The sequence below is a fragment of the Megalopta genalis genome, chromosome 18 (assembly GCF_051020955.1).
Source record: "Megalopta genalis isolate 19385.01 chromosome 18, iyMegGena1_principal, whole genome shotgun sequence".
NCBI lineage: Eukaryota > Metazoa > Arthropoda > Insecta > Hymenoptera > Halictidae > Megalopta > Megalopta genalis.
The window spans coordinates 1,574,155-1,601,442 of NC_135030.1; the positions used below are offsets into that span (position 1 = coordinate 1,574,155).

Consider the following 27,288-nt stretch of genomic DNA (forward strand, 5'->3'; position numbering starts at 1 on the left):
TAATTACAATGTTAATGTAAATAGAAAACTTTCTTATTTTTGGTTCCTTTTTCACACAACTTATACTAACATATTTTGTTGATTTTTCGGACTAAAACAATTATAATTGTGACATTCTTTTTTTTTTAATGATTATGATATAACTAATCAACTCGGTAAAGAATTGAGTAGCTCGAATTGTTTCGAGCAGTTTTATCTTTATATATACCAGTTTCTTTTTTGAGTTAGCAATAAAATATTCTATAAAACACTCAGAAGAATAGTTGAAATTTAAGAAAATGTTGGACAATCGAAATATTATTCCGCTTGTACAATTTTTCTGTTTTGTAGATAAACATGGATGGAATTTATAACAAACAATAATACAGCATAAACTGTACAAAATTTCTTTCCGAATTTTTTTAATCGTTACAGTCGAAACTCCAACAATAATTGAAGGCGCGAATGATAGCCTGTTTCAGAAGATGATGAAGGCAATTGCTGCGTGCCTCTTCATCGCATTTGCTTACGACTCGGCGAATTATATTCCGTGCCTCGCTATGAATTGTCTGTTTGCTTTTATGTTCCATAAGGATTTTAAAATATTTAATTCAACGACAACCAAGCAACAAATTTTTAGTTTAAAGACAGTAAGAATATTAAATATGTTTAACACATTTAGTGCGAAACCGATTTAGCTTTGTTTTGTTCTGCCTTCACAGTCACTGGCTTGTGTTGCTGTTGCTTAGTTGTTGGGGGTAGGAGGGGGGGGGGGCGCTGAAGTGACGGCGAAGGCAGGGGGCAAAATTTCAGCCATATTGTAAGAAGCAACTAGTGCTGCCATCTGTTGTTAAATTGTAAAAATATATTGTAGGTTATGCCTTTGCAGTCGTAGCACTGCTGATAATTATGGTGCTCTCAAAATTAACAACTTTTATTCCGTGGATTTTAACGTGAACATAAATACATACACATCTTAATTTAGGATAACTGTTTCTTATTATAGAAAAATGATAAAACAATGGAACACAAGCAAATACATTACAAACACAATAGGGTCCCTAAGCGTTCTAGCATCAAATATGGAGAACTGACGGCCTCAGTCGTTTAGGTCAGGGCTCGGAATTAACTGCACATTAGGAGATTGCTTTGAAATATGCTGCAGAAAAGATCTCATAAATGGGATTGGACAATGCCATTCTGCAGCACATTTCAGAGCGACCTCTGAAAAGCTTGTATGTAACCTTGATAGTCTGTGCTTTGCTTCAGGTCCATGGATTATATGGGCAGGGACGGAGCATGTACAGACATTATATGGTCTAAGGTTTAGTTGGTCTTGTTTTACTATCAATGTTCGATGAAAAGTGTACATGCATGTAGTTTGATATAAATATATATTTCATTATTTTTTGTAAGAAATAAAAAAAAGACGCAACATGCCTACTTATGAAATGCCAGTATTGTTACGTATTATGCGAAAGGTATTACAATAAATTGCCAGTTCAAATGATATATCCAACTGATTATAAGAGATATATCCAACCTGTAATTTGTTACATTATATTTTATGTTTATTTACTTAAAATTAGTACGATTTTTATTCTGAGTCAATGAATGTGATTATATCCTACAATGAAATGAGATACATTAATGATATTATTATTTTGTTTACAGCGCGAATCTGTAGATGCTTTAAAGAGAATTGCAAATTCAATATTTCAAACGGGTGGTTTTATTAGAAAGCTTGAATACTGGGGAGACAAACAGCTTCCATGTAAAACAAGTATTCATGGCAAAGTTCACAGAGAAGCTGGGTAAGCTTGGGTTTATATTAGTAGGATATTTACAAATTATGCGCCAGGTAAGTTTTGTATGTTTTAACCGTGACATGGATGTGTTCACGAAGAAAAGCGCAATGGCAAAATATTCTATAAAATTATTTAAGTGAATTGCATTACCATAACTTACACATTTATCGTTTTGAATATATCATTATTCTTTTTATACCATTCATTAGATTGAAATGTTTATACATATGAGGATTCACTGGTAAATATGATATGTTATATAAGAAAAAATTTAAAAGCGTTTTCCTTATCTTACTTTGTTTCCAAATTATTGTTGAGGTTTTGTCGTAATACATTCAGGCAGGGGATGATTCTACATAGAGAAATAAGTTTAAAAAGATAGTAATACTTTTTCATTCAAGACTGCGTTTTCGAGAAAAATTAGTTTAATAATGGCTTGTAGTATGATTTCTATTTATTAGTATTATATTTTCAACCCATTTGTTTTCGAAAACGGAGCCTTAAATGAAAAAATATTATCCTCTTTTTTTCGACTTATTTTTGCATGGCAGAATCATCCCCTGACCGGTTGTACCACAATTTTTCAACCATTCTGTATACAAAAAGTTTGTCGATTGTTAGATTGCATTAATAATTGCAACTAATTTTGTAGCTGTTCATAGCAGTCAACGCGTTAATTTTATTTACATTTATTAGTAGATTTATATCAGAAATCAGAAATATGATTTATTGCATATTGTTTACAGATATTTCTTTTTTTCTTTTGATGCTCCGCCTATTTCACTGCAAGATCTATCTGATGAATGTAATAGAGACATAGATATAGTTCGATCAAAAATATATAAACCTACTCAAACCACACCACCGCCAAACTATGTGTGTACACTGGAAGAAGAGCTATTACCTCCAGCTTACAGGTAATTTATTGCAATGTATAACAAGTTACAGACAATGAATATGAATTGACCTATTTCATGAATTTTTCAGACCTAGCATATTGAAGTTACTAGAAGCCAAGAAAAAGACCAAAACGCGTCCCTTTAAATACAATTCTGGTCTTGATTACTATCCTTTCCTAAAATAAATAATTTGTTCATTGTTATATAGCGGATGTTATAGGATTTTGTATATATTACATAGAAATAGAGCATTTATAAATATTCCAGAGAAGAAATAAAAACTTGTGTACCTCTTTGTGGGTTGGTTTATTAACTCATCATTAATACATTATGAAAAATTATTTTTATAATCATCAAAAAATATTTGTACAAAATACTTAATATAATTATATATCATTTATCATTATACAATAATTATAATAGTTTTCATCTCACATGCAACAGGAATTTTTAAAGTATAATTTGGTTACACTGTAACTCGTAAGTGATTTTACAGTAACAGTAACAGAGCAGCCGGCCACACCCCAACGTCTCTGTTGTATAATCTATATGGAATATTTAACAAATACGGAGCCACTGTGTCCAATCTTTAATAGTGGTAGAATGTAACTTTATTCTCACGTTTGCAAAGAAATTCATTCTTTCTTGTATAATAAATCACATTTTTTATCTTTTTCACAACTCATCAACAGTACGCACATTACTGTTCGAGATATATATATTTCAATTTTAGAATGTGAGCACAGTTCGGTAACATTAAAATTGCTCATTTCGCCAAAACATTACGTAAAATCTTATAACGTATCCATGGGTACGTATTGTATTATACTGCCTCCTACTGTAAATGCATACAAAGTCATCTGGTACATCGTTCACGCACAACCACGTTTTTTGTGCGTTCTGTAGAGTAATTTGGACCACAACAAGAAAGATTGTTGTACAACAAATATTTCCTATAAGTCTAGCACATCATGAAAATAAAATAGAGAGGCGAGAGTGAATTTATGGGATATTTTGAACGATACAACGAATGTTTTTACATGTGTCTAGTGTTTCCAAAATTGATGCCGCTCTGATTAGCACCTTTGTTACTACCATACTGTAAACTGATGACACCTTGGCCAGCTCTTAATTGTTCCTCAGTGAAGTTACGGACATTTTTGTCTGCTTCTTTCGGTCCGATACTTGGTTTACCAAAGTTACCAGCCTGGAAACAAAAATGTTACATTACAAATTGAAATATACAAGTAAAATAGTATTTTATAGTATTATAAATGTATATATGTTAATATAATAATAATAATTTATATATATTTAATATATATAAGTTATATATGTTAATATAAAGTATTATAAATATGTATATTATAGTATATTATATATATATACTATTTTATATAAAATAGTATCTTTTTTACACTTAAAACGTAACATTCCTAATGGCAAATATAAATATATAACTATAAAAATCGCTAACGTAATTTTATTATTGAAACTATTTGGTCAATATATCTTATTGCCTGCCATTATTTGCTAGGTTTTATTGGTATAATTAGTATTAATTCTGTTAAGCGATGGACAGAAGAGATCCAGTTTTACTATTTTAAGTACCAGTTCAAACGTGTTGGATTTTCTCTATTTTACACATAGATCAGAACCAAATTAAAAACTCCGAACGTCTGATAATTGTAATTAATTGTGGACAAAATTAAAAATGGATAACTTATACATACATACATTAGTTATATATAATATAATATATAATATATATATAATACAATATAAAATAATATAATATAATATATAATATATATATATAATACAATATAAAATAATATAATATAATATATAATATATATATAATACAATATAAAATAATATAATATATAATATAATATATATAGTTATATATATTGATTATTTTCTAAAATGTCTAGGATTGCCTTAGTTTAAAATTGAAGAATATCTGAAATTTTCAAACGATCTTACCTTTCTGCCAAGAGACTGTAAACAAATTACAACGGAATTGAGATTTTGTCTCTCCCAGAGATCAACAGTCTGGAAGGTCTCTTGAGCCGGGACACCCAATCCTCTTACAGCTTCAAGGAATGCATTTATGTTTTCCATACACTTGAATGCGAGACTGGTTTTATTAATTTTCTTCACCGAGCCCTCCTTGATGTCGTTCACCAATCTGAAAGATGAAAATGAATGTTACTATTATAAAATGCACGTTTTGTCGGCTAGTTCAACTAGTTTTGTTTTCACGAGATATAAGTACTGGCAAAGAAGGATTCCGTCCTTCAGGGTTTCGTAGAAGTTGTCCATGTCCCCGTTAGTGTTTATATTTTCACCGGTGATCGTCTTGATCCATTCCAGACATTCCTGCGCCAGTTCCTCGCTGTATTTGCTGTTTATCTGCAACAGAATCCATTTAGGAACTTTAATTACCATAATATTCGTTAACATTCGACGATCGCTGGAAATCACGTCGTCGCATTTTGAAATATTGAGAAATAATGAAGAGATCATCTATATTTGAGCCGTTTATTTTGAAAGTGGCCTAAGTCATTTTTCAAAAACACCGAGCTAGCTATTTTAATATTACATTAAAATTATTAATTAATTATTAATTATTAATTATTATTACATTAAAATTATTACATTACATTTTTATACCACCATATGTTATCAATTAGCAATATTTTTTAATTTATTAAAACGTAAAAACCTTAAATATCTGGATTTTCAAATAAATGGACTTAGGCCACTTTCGAAATAAGCGGCTCATTTATCGGAAGTATCTCATGTCATACCACCATATGTTATCAATTAGCAATATTTTTAAATTTATTAAAACGTAAAAACCTTGAATATCTGGATTTTCAAATAAATGGACTTAGGCCACTTGCAAAATAAACGGCTCATTTATCGGAAGTATTTCACATGTCATACCGCGGAATTGTTTTCATTTTTAGCTTTAACACGGAGTGTGTATCGCTTCATAAAGTATACCGAAACACCATCGATCTTTCGTGCGGCCGATCATTCGTTTCGCATTTAAATTCGTCGATGAATTTACGAGATTTCCATTAATCTTTTAAACTCGATGGGGCACGAGCCTCTATCCACTGCTTGTTATTAATTATACGACGTGCCAGTGATCCAAGTAACACATCCTGTAGGGTCTGCGAAACGAGTGTTGCCGCAGAGTCACTGACCCAATGTGTTCGAAACACTTCGTTCGTTGTTTCTTCGACACGGCCCACAAATTCTTCTCGTAAACGCGAGCATCGTTTCGGAGAAAGTTTTTCTGTGCCGTTTAAAGAACTCGTTTCCACCTACACTAGGACGGTTTCAAAAGTGAGACGGGTTTTCTCATTCTTTCCTTCCCTCCATTCCTCTCGCATTGTCATAGTGAATAGGTACAGTTTATTCACGATCTCGTCTTTATCTTAGACATTATACACAGATGTTTCTACATTTTTGTACGAGAACAGAAATACAAATAGAATGGTATACCAAGCTGTCTTTCTTTTATTATAGTTATGCAACATTTATAGCGAATTTGCACGCGAAGAACACAATAAAATGGAAGCATTTGTGAAATTTAATAAAATTCTCCACAGGGAGAACATATTTATTTGATATTTGTCATCGTAAATAGCAAATAAACATAAGAATTTACATGAATATTTGGCGATTTATTTTAATTGTAATATTTAATATTAAAGCATAGAACGAAAGCATTATAGTTATGTAACATTTATAGCAAATTTGCACGCGAAGGACACAATAACATGGAAGCCTTTGTGGAATTTAATAAAATTCTCCATAGGGAGAACATATTTATTTGTTATTTGTCATCGTAAATAGCAAATAAACATATGAATTTACATGAATATTTGGCGATTTATTTTAATTGTAATATTTAATATTAAAGCATCGAACGAAAGCATTATAGTTATGTAACATTTATAGCAAATTTTCACGCGAAGAACACAATAAAATGGAAGCCTTTGTGAAATTTAATAAAATTCTCCACAGAGAGAACATATTTATTTGATATTTGTTATCGTAAATAGCGCGTAAACATGTGAATTTACATAAATATTTGGCGATTTATTTTAATTGTAATATTTAATATTAAAGCATCGAACGCTACGGTCTTTTCTTCAACTGGCTCAAATTCTACCTTCCTGGCTAAGCGGTCTTTGCGGTAGCCCAGTCGTTTAAACTCCATATTGACGAAGATCGTATCTGGAAGACCGGTAGAGAACGCGCAATGGGCACGCAGTTATTCACGTATAAGGCTGCCTAAAAAGGAAAGGTTTGTAAGCTTGGACCGTCGTATTCATCCTGATGCAGCATGCATATTCCGTTAGCCATACGGTGCCTCGATCGTTGATGTATTCCGCGGCGTAAAATGTCCAGCGTGTCCCGATTGTGAAATTAGAATAACTCGCTGTGTTTTCTCTAGCGGTTTTATAACTGCATTTTCGGTTAGAAATCAAATGACTACGAGTTATGTTTTATTTCTATTTTTAACGGCTCAATATATAACATACTTTTCATGATAATTCATTACGACACAATAATTGTTCCTATTGTAGGTTCAAATTAAACTAAATAAAATAACTATTAGAATAACTATAGAATTAGTAATTATATATAAATTATTAATTTATAAAAGCATTTTCGATTGGAAATCAAATGACTACAAGTTACGCTTTACTTTTATTTTTAATGGCTCAATATATAACATATTTTTCACGATAATGTATTACGACACAATAATTATTCCTATTGTAGGTTCAAATTAAACTAAATTTTTTATGCTGATTACACTTGATCGAAAACGATATTTTAATGAAAACAACGCTTATAAGGTTGCTAGAAAATAAATTCATTGTAAACAGTGTTTTGATCAAAATGATCTGATTTTTATAGCACAATGAAATGTTACGAATCTGATTATGAGACTGGAAAATGCAATTTTCAAGTTATAAATAAAAATCAGTCAGTAGAACTGTTATCTCAATGCCCAACCTCTTTCATCAAGTTTCAATATCTCAACATTATGATTCGCAATTAACGCGCGTACCCGTAAAATCAAGAAAAAAAACCTTAAACACCTATAGAACACATTGTAGTTTCTTAACAAACACCTTTTTACATTCGGCGATAAGGCTTGAATTTTTCGGCCAACATTCGCTATCTCTGTGATACGAACTTATGTGTAACGCGAATGCAAACTCTATATATAGATATTAAGTAAGCAGACGATAATTTCATTAACGACAAAAAAGCGCGATCGCAGGCCGATCCGTAGACGCGGAAAATATTTTCAAACAATACTGACCAAGCAGAACAGATAAATATATATATCGGGGCTTATAGAAGTGCTGATCCAAGGATCGTCATGCGACCTTCCATGCCATAATTATTTCACTTCAACAACTATCAAAGTCGACAAGCTGTCTCAAGTGCACTTTAGAGATAACTACCTTTTTCAGTAAATTATCAGTTCAATAAAATATGAAATTTTTCTAAAATTAAGCTATTTCTTGCCGTGAAAATAGTGAGAAATTTTCTGTACATCGATCATTGTTTTATACTCTATTAAATTATGTTCATATACATATACATATATTATATATATTATCATTATATTATTACATTATATTATACATTATTATATATATTTTATTATTATATTATTATTACATATATTATCATTATATTATTATATATTATATATATTATCTCATTATATTATTATATTATATATATTATTATTATATTATTATATTATTATTACATATATTATCATTATATTATTATATATTATATATATTATTATTATATTATTATATTATTATTGCATATATCATCATATACATATATTAACTGTCTTTATTCAACGCTCCCCAGCATTCACATTTTTGTTTAAAATAATATTCTCGTCTCGTCTAGGTTTATCAACATAGGCACGAGATATATCAATCATTACAAGTCTAGACGCGAGAACCTAAGATATAAAATTCCTTTCGGTAGACAATAATTATCTTGATATTAAATTCCAAGAAGATCGTGCCTTGATTTCACAAACAGTGGGAAAAGAACAGGAGAAGTTTCGGGGCAGGGTGTGACGTCCACCTATTGTAGATACCAATGCATACCATTCTTCTCGAACGAGCTTCGAAAGTTCGAAAGGTGTGGTGGGTCCCATTGTGTTTGAAATTATGCTAGGTTACACGGAACCCTCGCCCGTATGGTTTTTTTTTTCTTATTCCGTTTGACGGACGTTTGTGAACACTGTTATCGTTTATCATTCTAACGCGTATATCAACACTCGCGTGTCTCTATTTTAAATAAATACCGATTATAAATTCCTAGGAGGCCCCAAGCAAATAACGTACCTTTTTGGAAACTTGTCAGAGCATGTTACAGGCAAACTGTTCTGTCTAAAAGCATTTTTTTAATTTTACCTACGGAATAAATGTGAAATGATTTTTAACGTTGAGCGTTATGTTTCGCTCAAATATTATCATTTAACTAGATTAGGTGTTGAAAATAGTAGAATTACAAATTATCATTTAACTAGATTTGTAATTCTACTATTTTTAGCAGCTTTATGAACAGTCTGACCGCCGAGCTAGCAATCTGAAAAATTACCATGCGCGATCTTTGAACATAATAAGAATGACTTTAAGAGAAAGAAAAAAATTATTTAACATAATAATAAATTTCCATACATTGCGAAGGAGAACAGGTTTTAATTTTATTTTAGTTTGTTGCAATCGAGGTAGACAATTTTTATTTTGCATGAACGCTAAATTTATTTTGCCTTTTCGATCTTCCTATAGTCTTCTACATAGTCTACTAGGAAGACTATAGTCTTCCTATAGTTTTGCCTTTTCGATCTTCCTTATGTATTGCAACACATAATAATCAATTTTCAGACAAATAATTCCATTAATTACAATAATATAATAATATAATCCATTATATATAATAATAATAATATAATAATATATAATCCATTAATTATATAATATAATATAATAATTCCATTCCATTCCGGAAGTCGAAGTGTTAAGTTTTAATAAAACTGCTGCTGTAATTATATAGAACTATTCATTTTTTAAAAATTAACCTTCATATTTTTATACTTGCTCAGATTTTAGATTCTTTAATAGCAACCAATGTTTACTTATTAACCATTTGCACTCGAGTGGTGACTCTGAGGCACCACTAAAATTTGTTACATCACGTTTTAAGATAATTTCTATATATGAACAAAGTTTAGATTTCAAAAATTGTTAAGAGAGTAATTGCTGTGTGACTCCCAAGAGTCAATTTCATATGCATAAATATATATAAACTAATATATATAAAAAAATATTTTATATTTATATATATATATATATTTTTTATATTTATATATATTTATATATATATAAAAATATATATAAACTAATAAAACTAAAAACACTATAAGTTAGAAAAATAGTTTTATATTTACAGTTAAAATAGCTACGAGTGCAAAGGGTTAAAATGGGATCAGAACTTCATTCCTAACTTACAAGTGAATAATTGATTTTACAAAAAAAATCTTGCTGCAGCAACGGTGTAGATTTGTCGCAGATTGTTGTTGGACATAGACGAGATTCGAGAGCGCGTCAGAAATGTTGCTGGGGCAAGTGTTTGCAATTAAAGGATATCGCTTTGATCGCTCTAGCACTTGCGACGATGACGCTATTAATGGGCACGTTCTCTCGTTCACGGTCATGTAAACTGGGTCAGAGGCCTGCCATCGACGAACCACGAGGCGAATTCAAGGAATTGCCATTTCGCCGGCCAACGAAAGCGTTACCTATGTTGTTACACCACGTTGAATTACATCAATTGGCCGCACAATTAAAAGTCGGCTAATCAATTTTTCTGGATGAACGGTGATTCAATGGATCCAACGTTATTAACTTGTTTTATTTTAGCAGGTTCTAAAGAAACTGATAAAGAAGCCCTCGATTAAATAAAAGCTTGTCGGATAAAGCTTAAGCCTGTTGTTATTATCGATTAATCAATAACAGATACGCGAGTTTGATCAGGGGACTCTTTTCTACGATATCGTTATCTACCAGCAGTTGGTCGATACTTGAGCAATGTCCAAGTGATAATGGAACATTTTTGTTGCCTGCATTCTGTGAATAGTGCATGCGAGAGGAGAAGATAATTAAATACGAACAATCGAAAATTTGATAATAAATCGTTCAAGAGTTGTCAGTAATTTTAGTTGTGTACGTACGAATTCTTTTGTTAGCGATATTCCCGAATTATACTGTTCTATTTCAAGGGAAATTATTTCCTTTTTTGATGAACCACTAATTAATACGATTCTAGCAGTAGCACGTAGATTTTATAATATATATTTATAGTATTATAATATATATATTTTCATAATAAATATTTTCAGATGGTCTTTTCCGTTTCGAATTTTATCTTCCAGCGGTTGACGATACGCCTTATCTTGATCAATCTCTAATACATGTACATATTTAATTCCTGTGTAGTGAGTCATAGCTACACGTCAGAAAATGTTTTATTTCGTTAAGAAAGTTTAGGGAATGTTTTGGAAAAATGAATTTTGATAGGAATATATTGTAAACGTGACTACATCTATTATGTATTAATACATGACAACGCACAACACAAAACAAACGAACCTTTCTATGTATACAAGAAAATAGAACTTAAATTAAATTTTAGTATTTCGTTGGGTTTCCTCGATTACGTTCTGTATCTCACGCGATCTGTTCGGCATCGAGCTTACCAGTTACTAATGCTTTCTTCAAATAATTTTTATTTTTAATATTACTATTAATTTTTTATTATATATATAATAATATAATAAATAATATAATATAATAATATAATATGATATAATTATAATATATATTATATATTAATATTAATTTTTTTAATATTAATATTAATTTTTATTTTTGATGTGTTTCCGAATTTGAATTTCTAATTCGAGTCAAACGTGTTCAATTACGTTCAAATTAGGCGATTTTGGGTGCGTACTTATTACTTCGAGGCAATTATAAAGTAGCCACATTCTGTGTTATTCAAATTTTTGTTCAAAATATTAACTAATATACAAAACATTTTTTGATATGCGATGTATGATTTTGACTATTTCGCTGTATATTTATTTTTAAACTTCTGATGTTTTCCTCTATATTATAGATTATATTATAGATTATATTATATTATATATATATTATATATTATATAGATTATATTATATTATATATATATTATATATTATATAGATTATATCATATTATATTTCCTCTATATTAACTAATATAGAAAACATTTTTTGATATGCGATGTATGATTTCGACTATTTCGCTGTATATTTATTTTTAAACTTCTGATGTTTTCCTCTATATTATAGATTATATTATATTATATATATATTATATATTATATAGATTATATTATATTATATTATATATATATATATATATATATATATATATATATATATATATATATATATTATATATATTATATAGATTATACTATATTATATATATATTATATATTATATAGATTATATTATATTATATTTCCTCTATATTAACTAATATAGAAAACATTTTTTGATATGCGATGTATGATTTCGACTATTTCGCTGTATATTTATTTTCAAACTTCTGATGTTTCCCTCTTTCTCTTCACAAGTTCACTACTACATCGTTTCCCTTACTGTTAACTACTTTGTTTTTGCATGCTTCTTATAAAAAATACTATTATAATCACAAAAGTTTGTCAGTAGCCTAGAAATAAAATGAAACACGAGCGATTCCGCAATCAGCAATTATATTTACGTGTATATGAACACTGTGTATATCTCAAGTTTCTGTGTTTCATAAAGTGAAAAGGAAAAAGTCGGTACACATGGATTACATCGATCTACCTTGATCGCGGATGCAAGGAGAACTACGTTCAACAAGAATGTCCTCCTCGATCGACCAGTTTCCATTTCGGTGCAGAACCTCGCCTCGATGACAGAAGATTTGCCCCCGAAACGATCTTGGCTTTAACGATGCTCCATAAAAGGTGAATCGCCTTTAAGGAAGATCACACTGATCGTGGATCCATTTGATACCAGCTTAATCAACGTTCCACTTTCTAACAATCGTACAGGCTTAGATGTGTTCTTCGAGTCGCTTTTCGTCTCGCCGAGTGTGAAAACTCGTTTATTAACTCCTAACGAATTTATGACTACCAATTATGTGTGTCGAATAGATTCAATTATTCCGCACTACCTTATAATTTGCGCGGCCAACGGAAACAACATTTAATCACTTTTGCGCTAAAAGAAAATAACAAAATTTCACCAACAACGTGTAATTTAATTTCACAAAAGCTTATATATTATGTTAGTGGTATATTATGTTTATGGTCCTCATTTTCATCGGTTTATTGAATTATTTGAAAATTTTACTAATTATTTAACAATATTTTATATACTTGCAGATGCAGCATTAACATTTATAAAGATGGTATTTATTATAACACGATTCTTTTTGGTTTTCTTATTCAGTTTACTTCTATTTAAATGCGTTAACAATACTTTTTAACGTTTTCGCACATGTATTAATCTATATTTATAATCTTTTATGTAATGTTAGCAATCGAAGTTAGTAAACATAGCTTACGATTGCCTTAATTAATAAATAAATATAATTTCAGGACAGAAACATTGTCCAAATTTTAAACTTGTAATTAGCAGACTGCGGATATTTACGTATTCGTGCTGTATGTAAATTAAAAGAAAGTCTTCACATTAACAATTATTAACGACATTTCATTTGCATTCGTATCATAAAGACTCTTTTTTAGTCAACGAAACAAGCATTTTCTTTTTTCTGGCTTTCGTTGACAATCGAACTGCTTTTTTGATAGAAATATAATATAATGCTCAGGATTATGTATCAATTTTTTTTTAAGTATTTTTTAAAGCACATCTTCTAGAGTCGTTAGTTTTTCTACAGATCTTATGAAATAACAATATTTATACTCTCTCATAAAATAACAATATTTATGCTCTCATGAAATAACAATATTTATGCTCTCTCATGAAATAACAATATTTATTTTACTAATATTTTTTTTTAATATTTATTTATACTCTGGGTCCGAATGGACCCGAGCCTCGTCGTCCGAGTGTATAGATATTGCAATTTGTAAAAATCGACATTTGCATAAGGATTCGCAGCCTACTGGCCAATTTTTACACGTGCGAACACCTGTTCGGCAAAAGACGAATTCGTTGACCCACTTTGCCAGACCTTACGATATTTCAGCATTATCCACTTATACGCCAAGTCGTTTACAATTGTGAGCTACCTCGAAGGTTGTTGGTTGCTGTCGGCCATATAAGGGCCTCTAAACGAGATGAAGCCTGAACAGGTAAGGCATCGGTGCCTCACGCTAGCACGCAGAACTTCACAAATTGAGTGAAGTCACTTATATGTCACGATTATACAATCGTAACGAACCCCTACCGAAATCTATCTTATCGGATTTATTATGCCAATATAATCAACAAGCTGTGACAACATATTCATACAGCTTGTAAGTTCTCTATTGACACTATTATTTCTGGTCATTCGTATGCTATATTTATTTTTACCAAATTAATCTTACAACCGTTATAGGAAAAGTTGAGAAGTCAGTTCAGTTGACAAAGTTAAAAGTCAATTATTTTTACCAAATTAATGTTATAACCATTATAGGAAAAGTTGAGAAGTCAATTGAGTTGACAAAGTTAAAAGTCAATTATTTTTACCAAAATCTTACAACCGTTATAGGAAAAGTTGAGAAGTCAATTGAGTTGACAAAGTTAAAAGTCAATTATTTTTACCAAATTAATGTTATAACCATTATAGGAAAAGTTGAGAAGTCAATTGAGTTGACAAAGTTAAAAGTCAATTATTTTTACCAAATTAATCTTACAACCGTTATAGGAAAAGTTGAGAAGTCAATTGAGTTGACAAAGTTAAAAGTCAATTATTTTTACCAAATTAATCTTACAACCGTTATAGGAAAAGTTGAGAAGTCAATTGAGTTGACAAAGTTAAAAGTCAATTATTTTTACCAAATTAATGTTATAACCATTATAGGAAAAGTTGAGAAGTCAATTGAGTTGACAAAGTTAAAAGTCAATTATTTTTACCAAATTAATCTTACAACCGTTATAGGAAAAGTTGAGAAGTCAATTGAGTTGACAAAGTTAAAAGTCAATTATTTTTACCAAATTAATCTTACAACCATTATAGGAAAGGTTGAAAAGTCAATTGAGTTGACAAAGTTAAAAGTCAATTATTTTTACCAAAATTAATCTTATAACCATTATAGGAAAGGTTGAAAAGTCAATTGAGTTGACAAAGTTAAAAGTCAATTATTTTTACCAAAATCTTACAACCGTTATAGGAAAAGTTGAGAAGTCAATTGAGTTGACAAAGTTAAAAGTCAATTATTTTTACCAAATTAATGTTATAACCATTATAGGAAAAGTTGAGAAGTCAATTGAGTTGACAAAGTTAAAAGTCAATTATTTTTAGCAAATTAATCTCATAACCATTATAGGAAAGGTTGAAAAGTCAATTGAGTTGACAAAGTTAAAAGTCAATTATTTTTACCAAAATTAATCTTATAACCATTATAGGAAAGGTTGAAAAGTCAATTGAGTTGACAAAGTTAAAAGTCAATTATTTTTACCAAAATTAATCTTATAACCATTATAGGAAAAGTTGAGAAGTCAATTGAGGAAAAGTTTGAATACAAAAAAAATAGCTATTATTTAAATTTCAAAAAGTATCTTTTCACCCCTTTGGTAAAAATAGTGTCAACAGACATTCTTTGGGGATTGAATCCTAGAATGACACCCTTCTATTTTTTGGCATAAGTAACACTGCGGGCTTGCGGGCGACCCAAAATAAAATCATAACAATTAAAGTATTATTTATTGTTTCCAAAATATAATAAAACATACTTTATGTATTATATATTATTAGATTATGTAATTATGTAACCTCGATATTTTAGTACTTATTTACACAATTTACAGACAAATTAAAAATTTTATGGGATCGCCGGCAACCCCAAGAGGTCGTTCTATGTTAAATGTATGCTTGGAGAGTGTTATTAATTATGTGTTATGTTATTAATTATATTACGAAATAGTTTTTGTTTAGGTGGAGCCATGATCGTAGAAGTCTACTGCTTTCTGAGGAATGAATATTTATTTATTCTTTAATAAAGGCAATTTAAAATTTGACAATATACCGAGAAAAGGAACGCAGATCAGATGTCTTGGTGGCGATTTTTCCGAGTCGCCAAACTACGCGTGTCCGAACATGAATTTGTACACAAATCATTAGTTGACATGCAAGGCCAGGCAATAGAGGCGAAGGACACTAGGCATGGAATAATTCTGTTAAGCAAATCGAGCCGCGCTGGAATTCCGCTCCTCTATTCTACTTGATTTCTCTATGAAAATATGGTTTCTTTTTTATCAATAAAAGCCCAGGAACAATTATTCGTAATCTACAATTTTCGTTACGTAGTTATCAGTAATATCTATTATTGACACACTGATTATCATAGTAGTCAGAATTAAAAAATTTAAATAAAAACAGTAAGTTTTATTTTTCTATAATTTATTTATAATTTTTATAGTTATGGATTAGTATTAACAGCAATCTAAATTCACGTGGTTTTCTACAATAATAATTTAAGGGATCAAATCCCTTTGATTCATTAAAATAAGAGGAAAAATTGAAAAAAATCTTTCTAGATACAGAATTATTGTTTACTTATTTCCTTACTAATTTCTGAAAATTTTAGCCATACTCATACCCATTAATAGAATAAAATCACTACTGTTTAATTATAATCAGTTCCATTTGTACGTTTTTATCTGAAGCAAGTTTTGTTAATCTGGCATTAAAGAGGACAACAGAAATTAGTATTCGATGCAATGAATTTTTTATTTCTGTATTGTCTTTCTCCTTGTTGTAAGACGAAATTAAACATTTATGTCGGTCATCAGAAGTTTCCGATCATACAACTGCCATTTTATAACTGCTTTATTTAGGAAATCAGATATAACAAGTGTATGTGTGTGTCAAATTTTTAATAAACGATAATTCTACGTGTCGACAATTTTTAAAATTTTTCTCTCTTATTTAATAGTAACCCGTTAAAACAACTGAATTTTTAATTAATCGACTGATCTTTTTTAAGTCATGATTTCTTCGAACTATCGTCAATTATTTTTTGCACAGGACACAATGAAAATCGATTCAAAATATACTTACAAAATTCGTAATTTAATTACGATTAACTATCAAGACGTCAATCTGAAGTCTCGACGATAGTACAACCATAATGTTTCTCGAAAACTTTGTCGCCGAGACCAAAGGAATCATCGGTACATGACTAATTGCGGACTTCCACATGGACAAGGAAGTTGCGTTTTCTCTTGGAATGCATGCTTACTCTACCGGAACAATAGAATACTCTTATCCGGTTAAGTGAGTCGTTTAAAAACATTTCAGTTCACTTCGTCCGATTTCTTTATTATTTTCTTTTCGAAAGTTTCTTCAGCGACTCGAGCGGAATTCTAACAAGTACAGTTGGTCGACTAGCTGCGTAAAAATCACTATTATCTGGATTCCGTCAAGTAGCGTGATATCCGAGAAAGTTCGCGAGACAATTTTCAAAACTGCAATAACCATCGATAACATTCTTGGGAAAACGCTGATCGATCAGAAGTTCCGCGGGGTGTTTAATCGTGTCGTCTCATGATCTTCAGGGTGAAGTATCGCGATAAGGTTAAATGTAAGGCACGGATCCGTTCTCGGGAAACTTTCTCTTGTTCGTGAGTCATTCGGACATAGCTTCTTCCTTATGTCATATCCTACTCAAGCATCGGGTTTAAGAGTCGACTTTAATTATCGATCGTTCGCCCCCGATGATTTTTCACTTAATCCAACAATCTTTGTCGAAGCCAATTATGACTTCTTTTTTTTTTCTATCGGTATCCCAGCTAGTGCTATTTTAAATAATTTATAATCACTTGTGACGTATTTCGATTGCGCGTAAAAGTACGTTTCATTGCGTTGGAAATAACGTCTGCCACGAGTGGAAAAGATTCGATGTATACAGGGTGTCCCAGGTTTTGATGGTCAAACTTTGTTAGTGCATTCTATGGCACAAAGTAAGAAAAAAATGTTATGTAAACATAGGTCATGTAGAGCTTTATTGAGAATATTAATAATATTTATATATTATATATTTTATATTATATTATATTATATATATTATATTATATTATATTATATATATTATATTATATTATATTATATATATTATATTATATTATATTATATATATTATATTATATTATATTATATTATATATATTATATTATATATATTATATTATATTATATTATATATATTATATTATATTATATTATATTATATTATATTATATATATTATATTATATTATATTATATTATATTATATATATTATATTATATTATTATTATAATATATTAATATTTATTAAGAATAGTAATCAACTTGCTGTTACTGCGAGCATTGGCTTGAATAGATCAGCGCATGCCGTGTGTTTATGTAAGCTGTGTTTATTAATACATTTCGAAATGTATTAATAACCGTTGTTGACAGTACATGATTGACATCGATCGAAGATTTCTTTTTATTTTTTATTTTTTTTTACTTGATTACTATTCCTATTCTGAATTTTTGTTATAACTTCTTAATAAAGCTCTATATGACCTATGTTTACATAACATTTTTTTCATACTTTGTGCCATAGAATATACTGACAAAGTTTGAACATAATAAATCCTGGGACACCCTGTATAAACATCGAAACAAACTGAAACACAGGGTGTGGCCGAACGGGTGTTACAAGCGCGCAGGCGGCGATACTACATGCAAAACCAAATAAAACAAAAGATCTGTAACATATCTCTTGTTTGGTATTTCGTTCTCGGGAAAATCGAATTTGAAAATCCATTTGGGTCGCGTGTATTATTCGTGTCCAATAGAACGTACGTTCGATGAACTTTCAAATTCGAATTTTTTTAAAGCAAAAAGCTCGTAAGTCCAGATTTAATAAACAAATAGCGGAAGCATTATTATCATTTCGTTTACTATTGCTTTCAACTTTTGTTAGAATTTTCACATACGAGAGACATACGGAGACAAAAGGCTAAGGCCGAGTATTCAGATTTTTATATAATTATAATTGCCCTTATAATTGCCCTTCGATTAAAATGGAGAAATGAAGTTTTATATATATTTTTTTTAAATATCGCGTGTGCGTTGAACAATATCAGAAACGGTTTTGTACATGAAAAAAGAGTTAAAGAAAGTTGTGTAACATGGAACAGTGATTAAATAGAGACAGCAAAGGCATGGAAATTAACAATGAGTGAAATTCCAGCCTGAGAAAGATAATTGAGTTCACGAAGACCTTATAACAGCCTCGATATACGACCATCTCATTCGCAGTCCTGCATTCTTTAAAATTAGTAGAGGCAAATTCCCACCATTGCTTGGTAGACAAATTTCACGGTCGAGTGAACAACCGTGAACTTTCCACTTAATATGCAATAAATTTCTATCTGCCTCAAATCACGAGCGGTCTTGAAAGATCGCGCAAATATTAACGGCCGAAATGTTGATTTCCTTATCATTCAATTGGTATAATAAGAAAATAAGAGAGAGGAACACTTTTTCCTAAAAATCGAACTGAATTATTTTGAGATCACACCCAAATTTTTTTCTTTTCTTAAAAGAACAAATCATGTAAGAATTCCAACTAGGAATCGATATTCATAATATAATATAATATAATAATTTATAATATAATATAATATTTATAAATATCGATATTTATAATAACATGATGACGTTGGCTGAAATTTAAATTACGTATCGTGTTCCAAAAATTGGAATATAGCAGCGATTATTATTCCAACAATACAGTCTCCTTATCGTTTCGCGAGTAAATTCTGGAAAAACTTAGTGGATTATTAAATGGCACTCCGAATTTATTCTTCTATTTGCGCATCGAATGTTGCTAAACACGACTGAACACTGTTTAATTAGATTTCAGGCAGATTTTTCTCTGTAAATATCGTTTTACAATATTTTAATATGTTGTCAAGGTCGTCATCGAGCTCGGTAATATTGAGGAACGTATTACTTGGCATTTGTTATCTATCGAAAAGTATTTAACAAATCCGTTTCTTCGAAACGCTTCAGTTCATTTTCTTTAGTTATTCAAATGTTCTATTTTTGAATATAAATACATGTGCCATTATTTTGAAAAAAAAGCATTTACACTAAATCGCAAAAAGTGTTGAACTAACTCGGAAATCGAATCTAACCGATACTTACCTACCGCAAATCTGAGAAACGCTACTTAACAAATAAACAATGTATAATTCCACTTTTCTTATTAATAACTTTTTAATAAACAACGATGCCATGTATTGGGTTGGCAACTAAGTAATTACCGATTTCAGTTATAGATGTCTCTCACTCCCATTTTCATGATATCCGTAAATGTTATATTATAAAATTATTATTATTATTATTATGTTATTTTTTATTATCCGTGAATGTTAGCAACTGGACAAATTGAATGCAGCGGTCAAGGAAAAGCGACCAGAATTGGTCGATCGTAAAGGTGTCATTTTCCAGCAGGACAATGCTAGGCCGCACACGTCTTTGTCCGCTCGGCAAAAATTGATGGATATTGGTTGGGATTTGATGTTACACCCACCATATAGCCCTGATCTCGCGCCATCGGATCACCACTTATTTCGATCCCTGGACAACTCCCTTCGTGGTAAAACTTTTAACGACGATGACGCTGTAAAATCTCACTTAACTCAGTTTTTGGCCGAAAAGGATCAGACTTTCTACGAGCGTGGAATTTTCAAGTAGTCAGAGAGATGGCGAAAGGTCATCGAACAAAATGGAAAATACATTACAGATTAAACTTCGTTCCAAGTAAAACAAAATTTTTTATTTCATTGAACAAATCGGCAATTACTTAGTCGCCAACCCAATAGAACCTTTACAGCACTATTCAGATGACCTTGACAAAGTACTGAAGAATCGTCAGGATCAGAGGGTGGTATATTTCTGTACATAATTACCTTATTCCATAACAATTCATTGTGAAAACGTTCTTGAGAAACGTAAATCGATTAGCAAGTCGAATCGAACATATAAGTCACTTCCTCCCGTCTGATCGCAAATTCGATTTCGTAATACGGAGACTTCGACGACGGTCGTAGCCATGAGCGACGTATAGATCGCGCATAATGGAGATCTAGAGCAAGAATTTGGCGAAAACCGAGAGGTGCGAGATGGTGTTGGCTCGTTTCGAACATCAATGGTTTACAGGACGCGAACGGGAATTCCAAGACGCAAGAGTGTCCCGAGGCGTCTATCCATTCCTAAAACGGAAACCACTTTATAGTGCTTCCGGTGGCTAATACAGATATCCTCCTCGGGGATGAAGCACGCCTATATTTAGATCTGGGGCATAATACTACACATTCATCGCGCGACGTTCACGGAAACACGTGTCTATAATTGTTATCTCTAGTTCCAAACGAAACATCGTTCCCACATGAGGCTAAAAAATAGCATAGAAGGGAAAACTGGCGTAACAATAACAAACGGGCTACGGTTTTTATGTATATTTAGTTATGGCGATTATGCAGAAAACTGGCCCTTTGCGCTCGAAGTTATTACAACTGTAAATCTAAAATAATTTCTCCGACTTATGGTATTTTTATTTTACAGGAAAAAGTGCATTTTATGCGTATGAAGTTGACTCTTGTGGCTCGCACAACGGTAACGCTCTTAACAATCATTTTAAGTCTAAGTTTTGCTAAAGTAAAAATCATTTTAGAATGTGACATCATAAATTTTAATGACGCCCCAGAGTCACCACTCGAGTGCAAAGAGCTAGATTTATTTTAAAAATTGTAACAACGGTTGGTAAAAGTTCGACAACGTATATGACACCAGTTCTTGTTCACTCTACATCTTTTATTTGTGTGCATCTTCATTGAAGTCCAATTAAGTAATTGGAATCCAGCGGTTTCAATTCGTTACGGTAATCATATAATTATATCGGCACAAGTTTGTTAGTTGACGGATAAGTTATACGTGCAATTATGTGCAAAGGTGCGATTTTTGCTGCGAACAAATGAAAACCGATGCTAAAGGTGCATCTCCAAAATGATAAGGTCGGTAAATAATTATGAAACGTGGTCACGGTTCGCAGACCGTACCTTGAGACAGCGATAACAATGCTATCATCGACCTTTTGCCGCGCCAGTGCCGTTAATGTCGCACGCGCATATTTGTCGATCTATTATTTTATCCCATCAACTACGCGGGCACATCGAGCCGTATGAGCCCAATTGAATTTTAACACTATGCAAAAACTATCTGTTGTATGCCGGCGGTACCACTTTGGTGCCTTTTTTTAAAAAACTGAAATAACATTTGAACTATATTTCTTGGGTGTTAAAAGGCAGCAAACTAACTATAGTACATTGTGTTTATTTAACTAAGAATTAAGTACGAAAATTCTCGGATGACTTATCTTAATTTTAGGAATTTATATTACCGCCATCTTCGAAATTTTTTTGAAAATCTAAAATTTCCAAGCTATTACGCCGGCGTCAAACGATAGAATCATGTCTAAGATCTGCGGTCGGTATAGTGTTAATAACAATTGTAGAATTCTGACGTCTGATCCACGTCCTCTTGGAACTAGGACGAAAACGGTGGTGTATCAGCGAAATAGAACGGACCGTTGCATTCCGATGGCGATAAGCGTATCTTGGTAATGAGCATACGTTCCTCTCTACCAGTGCAATAATGAGCGTCCTTCATACTTGTTACTCGACAATTGTTTCACGAGGAACAAAAAGAACCAGTTTAACGGATTCCTTGTGATCTGCCCTATTTTTTTTGTCCAATCTTGTTTAATCCTTTGCACTCGAGTGGTGACTCTGAGGCACCACTGAAATTTGTTATATTTTCAAGATAATTATAGTTATAGTTATTAATTATAGTTATAGGTATCATTAATTATAGTTATAGTTTCAAGATAATTTTGACATTAAGAAAGTTCAGATTTACAATATCGTCGAGGGTGCAACTGTTGCGCGAGTCCCAAAGGTCAATTTCACGCGCTTAAAATGCATTTTGTCACATAAAATAGAAATACTGTAACTTAAAAAAATGATTTTATATTTAGAGTTAAAATGGCTTCGAGTGCAAAGGCTTAATTTACAGACAATAGTGCATCTGTTGCATCGGCAACAGAGTAATTTCGACTTTGTTAAACAACAATTACAACGCTCTCTACTCGCGACAATCGAAAATACATTCCTGCCAACCAAATACTTCACGCGTCTCGATTTAACGGCGTTCGTTCAACGAAGCATTTTTTTATCGTCCGAGATTTCCATTCGTGAACTCGTACGTTTCCGCAGAAATTCTTTCCCGGGGCTTCGGCTTTTCGTGTTTCATGTTTACATCACTCGTGTCACCTTACGAACAACTACTATTGGATTGGCAACTAAGTAATTGCCGATTTCAGCTATAGATGTCTATCACTCCCATTTTTATGATATCCGTAAATGTTATATTATAAAATTATTATTATTATTATTATTATGTTATTTTTTATTATCCGTGAATGTTAGCAACTGGACAAATTGAATGCAGCGGTCAAGGAAAAGCGACCAGAATTGGTCGATCGTAAAGGTGTCATTTTCCAGCAGGACAATGCTAGGCCGCACGCGTCTTTGTCCACTCGGCAAAAATTCATGGATATTGGTTGGGAATTGATGTTACACCCGCCATATAGCCCTGATCTCGCGTCATCGGATTACCACTTATTTCGATCCCTGGACAACTCCCTTCGTGGTAAAACTTTTAACGACAATGACGCTGTAAAATCTCACTTAACTCAGTTTTCGGCCGAAAAGAATCAGACTTTCTACGAGCGTGGAATTTTCAAATTGTCGGAGAGATGGCAAAAGGTCGTCGAACAAAATGGAAAATACATTACAGATTAAACTTCGTTCCAAGTAAAAAAAATAATTTTTTATTTCATTGAACAAATCGGCGATTACTTAGTTGCCAATCCAATAGAATACACTTTTTATAATGTATGTATATTATTATACAACGTCCATGAATCTAGAGAAGAGACAATATTACGAGACAAATTTGGAAAATGGGAAGCACCGAATAGAACATGGCATTCCAATTCGCAAAGTTTTTGCAATTTCCACGTTTCTTACAATATTGTTATTCTTAGAAATAGCATGGCAAATAGCATTAGCTTAGAAATAACATTCTCAGAAATAACATGGCAAAAGGTCATCGAACAAAATGGAAAATACATTACAGATTAAACTTCGTTCCAAGTAAAAAAGAATTTTTTATTTCATTGAACAAATCGGCGATTACTTAGTTGCCAACCCAATAGAATGAGCGAAGCGGGGTGAAAGAGACAACGCGTCTCGTATTGTCGATAAACACGAAAGCAAACGAGTATTCGCCAACGACAGAGAGCAGAAATTTTCAAATCGACGTGTGTGTCAAATTGCCGCGTTTCCGTTTGTTTACGGTAACGAGATTGCAAAGGTACGAATCACTTGGGGGGGGGGGGGGGAGACACGAACAAGTAGAATTTCAATGTATTCGAACGGGGAACGCGATCGCAAACTAAATTAATCTTGAACTTTTAAAGAGAGATCGCGTTTTGTAATCGTTGCGCGATCTATCGTAATACTTTGGGAACACTAGAGGGGCATTCGCGATGCGATTGCAGTAAAGAAATGTACCATGGCCAGCGGGTTTCGCGAGAGACGCTCCCTTCTTTGGCAACAGTGAATTTCATTTGAATTCCTCGACCGAAAGGAAGGACCGGCTGGCAGCTGTTGCCCGGTGAACTTGCGAGCAAAATCAAGGTGGGCACGCGATATATTTTCAGGTGTCTCGAAGGGGACACGCCTGCAAAAACCTTGATAATCTTCTGCGAATTATTTGCACGATTTCGGCTTATCAGCTTTACGTTTGTAAAGCGCGTACCAAACAAGTACATGTTTGTACTAGCTTTTACAATATCTATGCGCTCTCGGCGTTTACTGCTTCTCAAAAATAAGAATATTCAATTATCCGCGTAATATTCAACGAGTTCGAAAGCTTTTATGAAGGATAAAAAGCTAGAGGAAAAGTTCAGAGAAAGCTACGAAGAAATAACGTAGAAAAATTTAGAAAGTGTGAACGTTCGTTCCTTTTTTTAATGTTCACTTTTGTGTCGCATAATTTCAGTTGTCTTTAGGCAAGCTTCGCGAAGCTATTAGGTCTACCGGAAAGTTCTGTTCGTTTAAGAAATGAAAGGAAATAATAGATTTTTCATAAATTTAGTAATATTATTTTATTTAGTAATATTATTTAGTGATATTTATTTGTGAGCAACATTTTTCAAAAATATATGTCTCGAATGAACACGTGCATAGCTATCGAAATTTGCAATGACATTATCAGTCAGAACTTTCCGGTAGACCTAATATAAACACTCGGAAATTGATTCTCTTTCGTTTTCCTAAATCAAAAGTATCTACAAATAATTGTCTATTATCACGACGTCGATTCAACGACCGGGGACAGATGAAAAAGAATTTTCACGGACGTGACCGCTTCATGTTATACACTGTGCATATTACATTGCCTACGAGATTGCTTGGAGAAGTGTCACAGTATACGTGTAACATAAACGTCTGTGCGGCACGTACATCGAGGCTCAAACACGCGCATTCCTGGCTTTTTCAAGATTACATGGAATTGCCAAGTGGCATTTCTCTGTCGACGCTCGATTTCTGAATGACGGAGGACAAATTCGAAATGGAATAGAAACTTCAATACCATACCAGGCAGAGCTTATATGAGCCGTTTATTTTGAAAGTGGCATAAGTCACTTTGTTTTTAAGTCGATATATGTTAACGGTTCGCGTTTGAACACGTTTCAAAATATGGATGCTAACTTTCGAGAAGATCTACTTGTATTTGTTATCTCGGGATACTGATATTTTTCTCGGTATAAATAATTTCGTATAAACATTAAAAAAATCACCACTATTCATTACGGTCAAGTGACTTGTGCCACTTTCGAAATAAACGGCTCGTATGCATCTTTGGTTTCCGGTGAATATTAAACGAGACAGACTTCGTACGTTTCCACGATCTTCTCTTTAACTATTAAATCCATCATAGCAACGACTATGCCCATTAAGATCACTCAGTTGCCACGGCGGGCAAATCGAAATAGATTTTTCCTTATGGGAACTTGAAATCGAAAATAAAATAGTGGACGAGTTATTCGTCTGGTTCGAATATGGTTCCTCGAATACAAATTCGTTTTCTATCCCGAACGAATGAACGTTAGCCGTCGAACAAAATCTCACACTCCATTATATCGCATCGATCAACCCTCGGGAGCATCTTGTGCATCCGACACGAATCCAGGTACAATGAACCACTGGGAGTGCGCATGCGCGTCACCCTGAGTAGGTCGAGTCCCTCGGGGGATGGTCGGTCGTCACTGGGTCACTGGGTGGCAAACGAAACGAGTCCCGAAGGAAAACAGCCGAGGAAGGAACGGGGGGAGGGGGGTGGTGGTGGGGTCACAGGAGGGAAATAAGGAAACAGGTATTCTATCTTCTTACCTTCCTCTGGGCTTCTGCTGCGAAACCCGACTTAGCAGCTCTGTGGGAAGCCATCGCGCGAGTACCTGTACTCGTTCCACCGACAGCGAAGAGAGAAACAAAACAAGAAAACGTCCGAGGGGAAGAAAGTTAAAAGAGTGTCTCGGCGGCTCGGCGATTCGGTTAGCTCGCGAAAGGATCACTCGACGAGAGTCGCACGATGAACGCTGTTCGACGGTTACGGGTCGACTGACGCGATCAAGAACGCTTGCCGCGCTGGAGAGAGTCCTTCGGACGCTTATTGGCCACGGCGGCGCGCGGTCCGCGCGCGGCTCGGCGGCCCTCGGCGGCCCGCGGCGGCCCGAGCCGTGTGCCTAGAGTGCCTGCCCGGACCCGGTATCGAGTTTTCGTCTGACGCCGTGACACGTGACCTCCGTTCTCCAGTCTGGCACGAGGATGACGTCAGGCGGCGTCCGACGAATTCCCGGAGAGTCGCTTTCGTGCCGCCTTCGAAAAATTTCTGCCCGCATCGAACAGAACTTCCGAGCTCTGTTCCCTATCTACCAGAGACCTACGAGAACTCGAGAGGATCGAGAAGAGATCTGATCGAATCGGGTAGAACTATATGTACACTCATACACGAAAGTATTCGAACGCTCATGTTTCTAACATTCAATTGATAAAATATATGTGTCAGACTGAAGCATTTGATATAATAT

General features: G+C 32.8%; 2 protein-coding genes across 2 annotated transcripts; one reads left to right on the forward strand and one right to left on the reverse strand.

Annotated features, from left to right (window-relative positions):
* The first annotated feature begins 1,265 nt into the window (after nucleotides 1-1,265).
* On the forward strand, nucleotides 1,266-2,981 carry mRpS6 (mitochondrial ribosomal protein S6). Its single transcript, XM_033484260.2, has 4 exons — nucleotides 1,266-1,460; nucleotides 1,654-1,793; nucleotides 2,534-2,704; nucleotides 2,775-2,981. The coding sequence occupies exons 1-4, from the start codon at nucleotides 1,416-1,418 to the stop codon at nucleotides 2,869-2,871; spliced, it is 453 nt and encodes a 150-aa protein (XP_033340151.2). The 5' UTR covers nucleotides 1,266-1,415; the 3' UTR covers nucleotides 2,872-2,981.
* Chd64 (transgelin calponin-3) lies at nucleotides 2,969-26,918 on the reverse strand. Its single transcript, XM_033484259.2, has 4 exons — nucleotides 26,591-26,918; nucleotides 4,968-5,104; nucleotides 4,676-4,880; nucleotides 2,969-3,893 (listed from the first exon to the last, which is right to left on the reverse strand). Exons 1-4 carry the CDS (start codon nucleotides 26,642-26,644, stop codon nucleotides 3,723-3,725), a joined length of 567 nt encoding a protein of 188 aa, XP_033340150.1. The 5' UTR covers nucleotides 26,645-26,918; the 3' UTR covers nucleotides 2,969-3,722.
* Nucleotides 26,919-27,288: the final 370 nt, after the last annotated feature.

Bases quoted from the DNA above. Each gene is read 5' to 3' on its own strand.
- mRpS6 (XM_033484260.2), top strand. From the start codon at position 1,416: ATGCCTACTTATGAAATGCCAGTATTGTTACGTATTATGCGAAAG. The intron at 1,461-1,653 runs GTATTACAATAA...TTTTGTTTACAG, and splicing joins TGTTACGTATTATGCGAAAG to CGCGAATCTGTAGATGCTTT. The intron at 2,705-2,774 runs GTAATTTATTGC...TGAATTTTTCAG, and splicing joins CTATTACCTCCAGCTTACAG to ACCTAGCATATTGAAGTTAC.
- Chd64 (XM_033484259.2), bottom strand. From the start codon at position 26,644: ATGGCTTCCCACAGAGCTGCTAAGTCGGGTTTCGCAGCAGAAGCCCAG. The intron at 5,105-26,590 runs GTAAGAAGATAG...ATTCTGTTGCAG, and splicing joins CAGCAGAAGCCCAGAGGAAG to ATAAACAGCAAATACAGCGA. The intron at 3,894-4,675 runs GTAAGATCGTTT...TTTTGTTTCCAG, and splicing joins TACAGTCTCTTGGCAGAAAG to GCTGGTAACTTTGGTAAACC.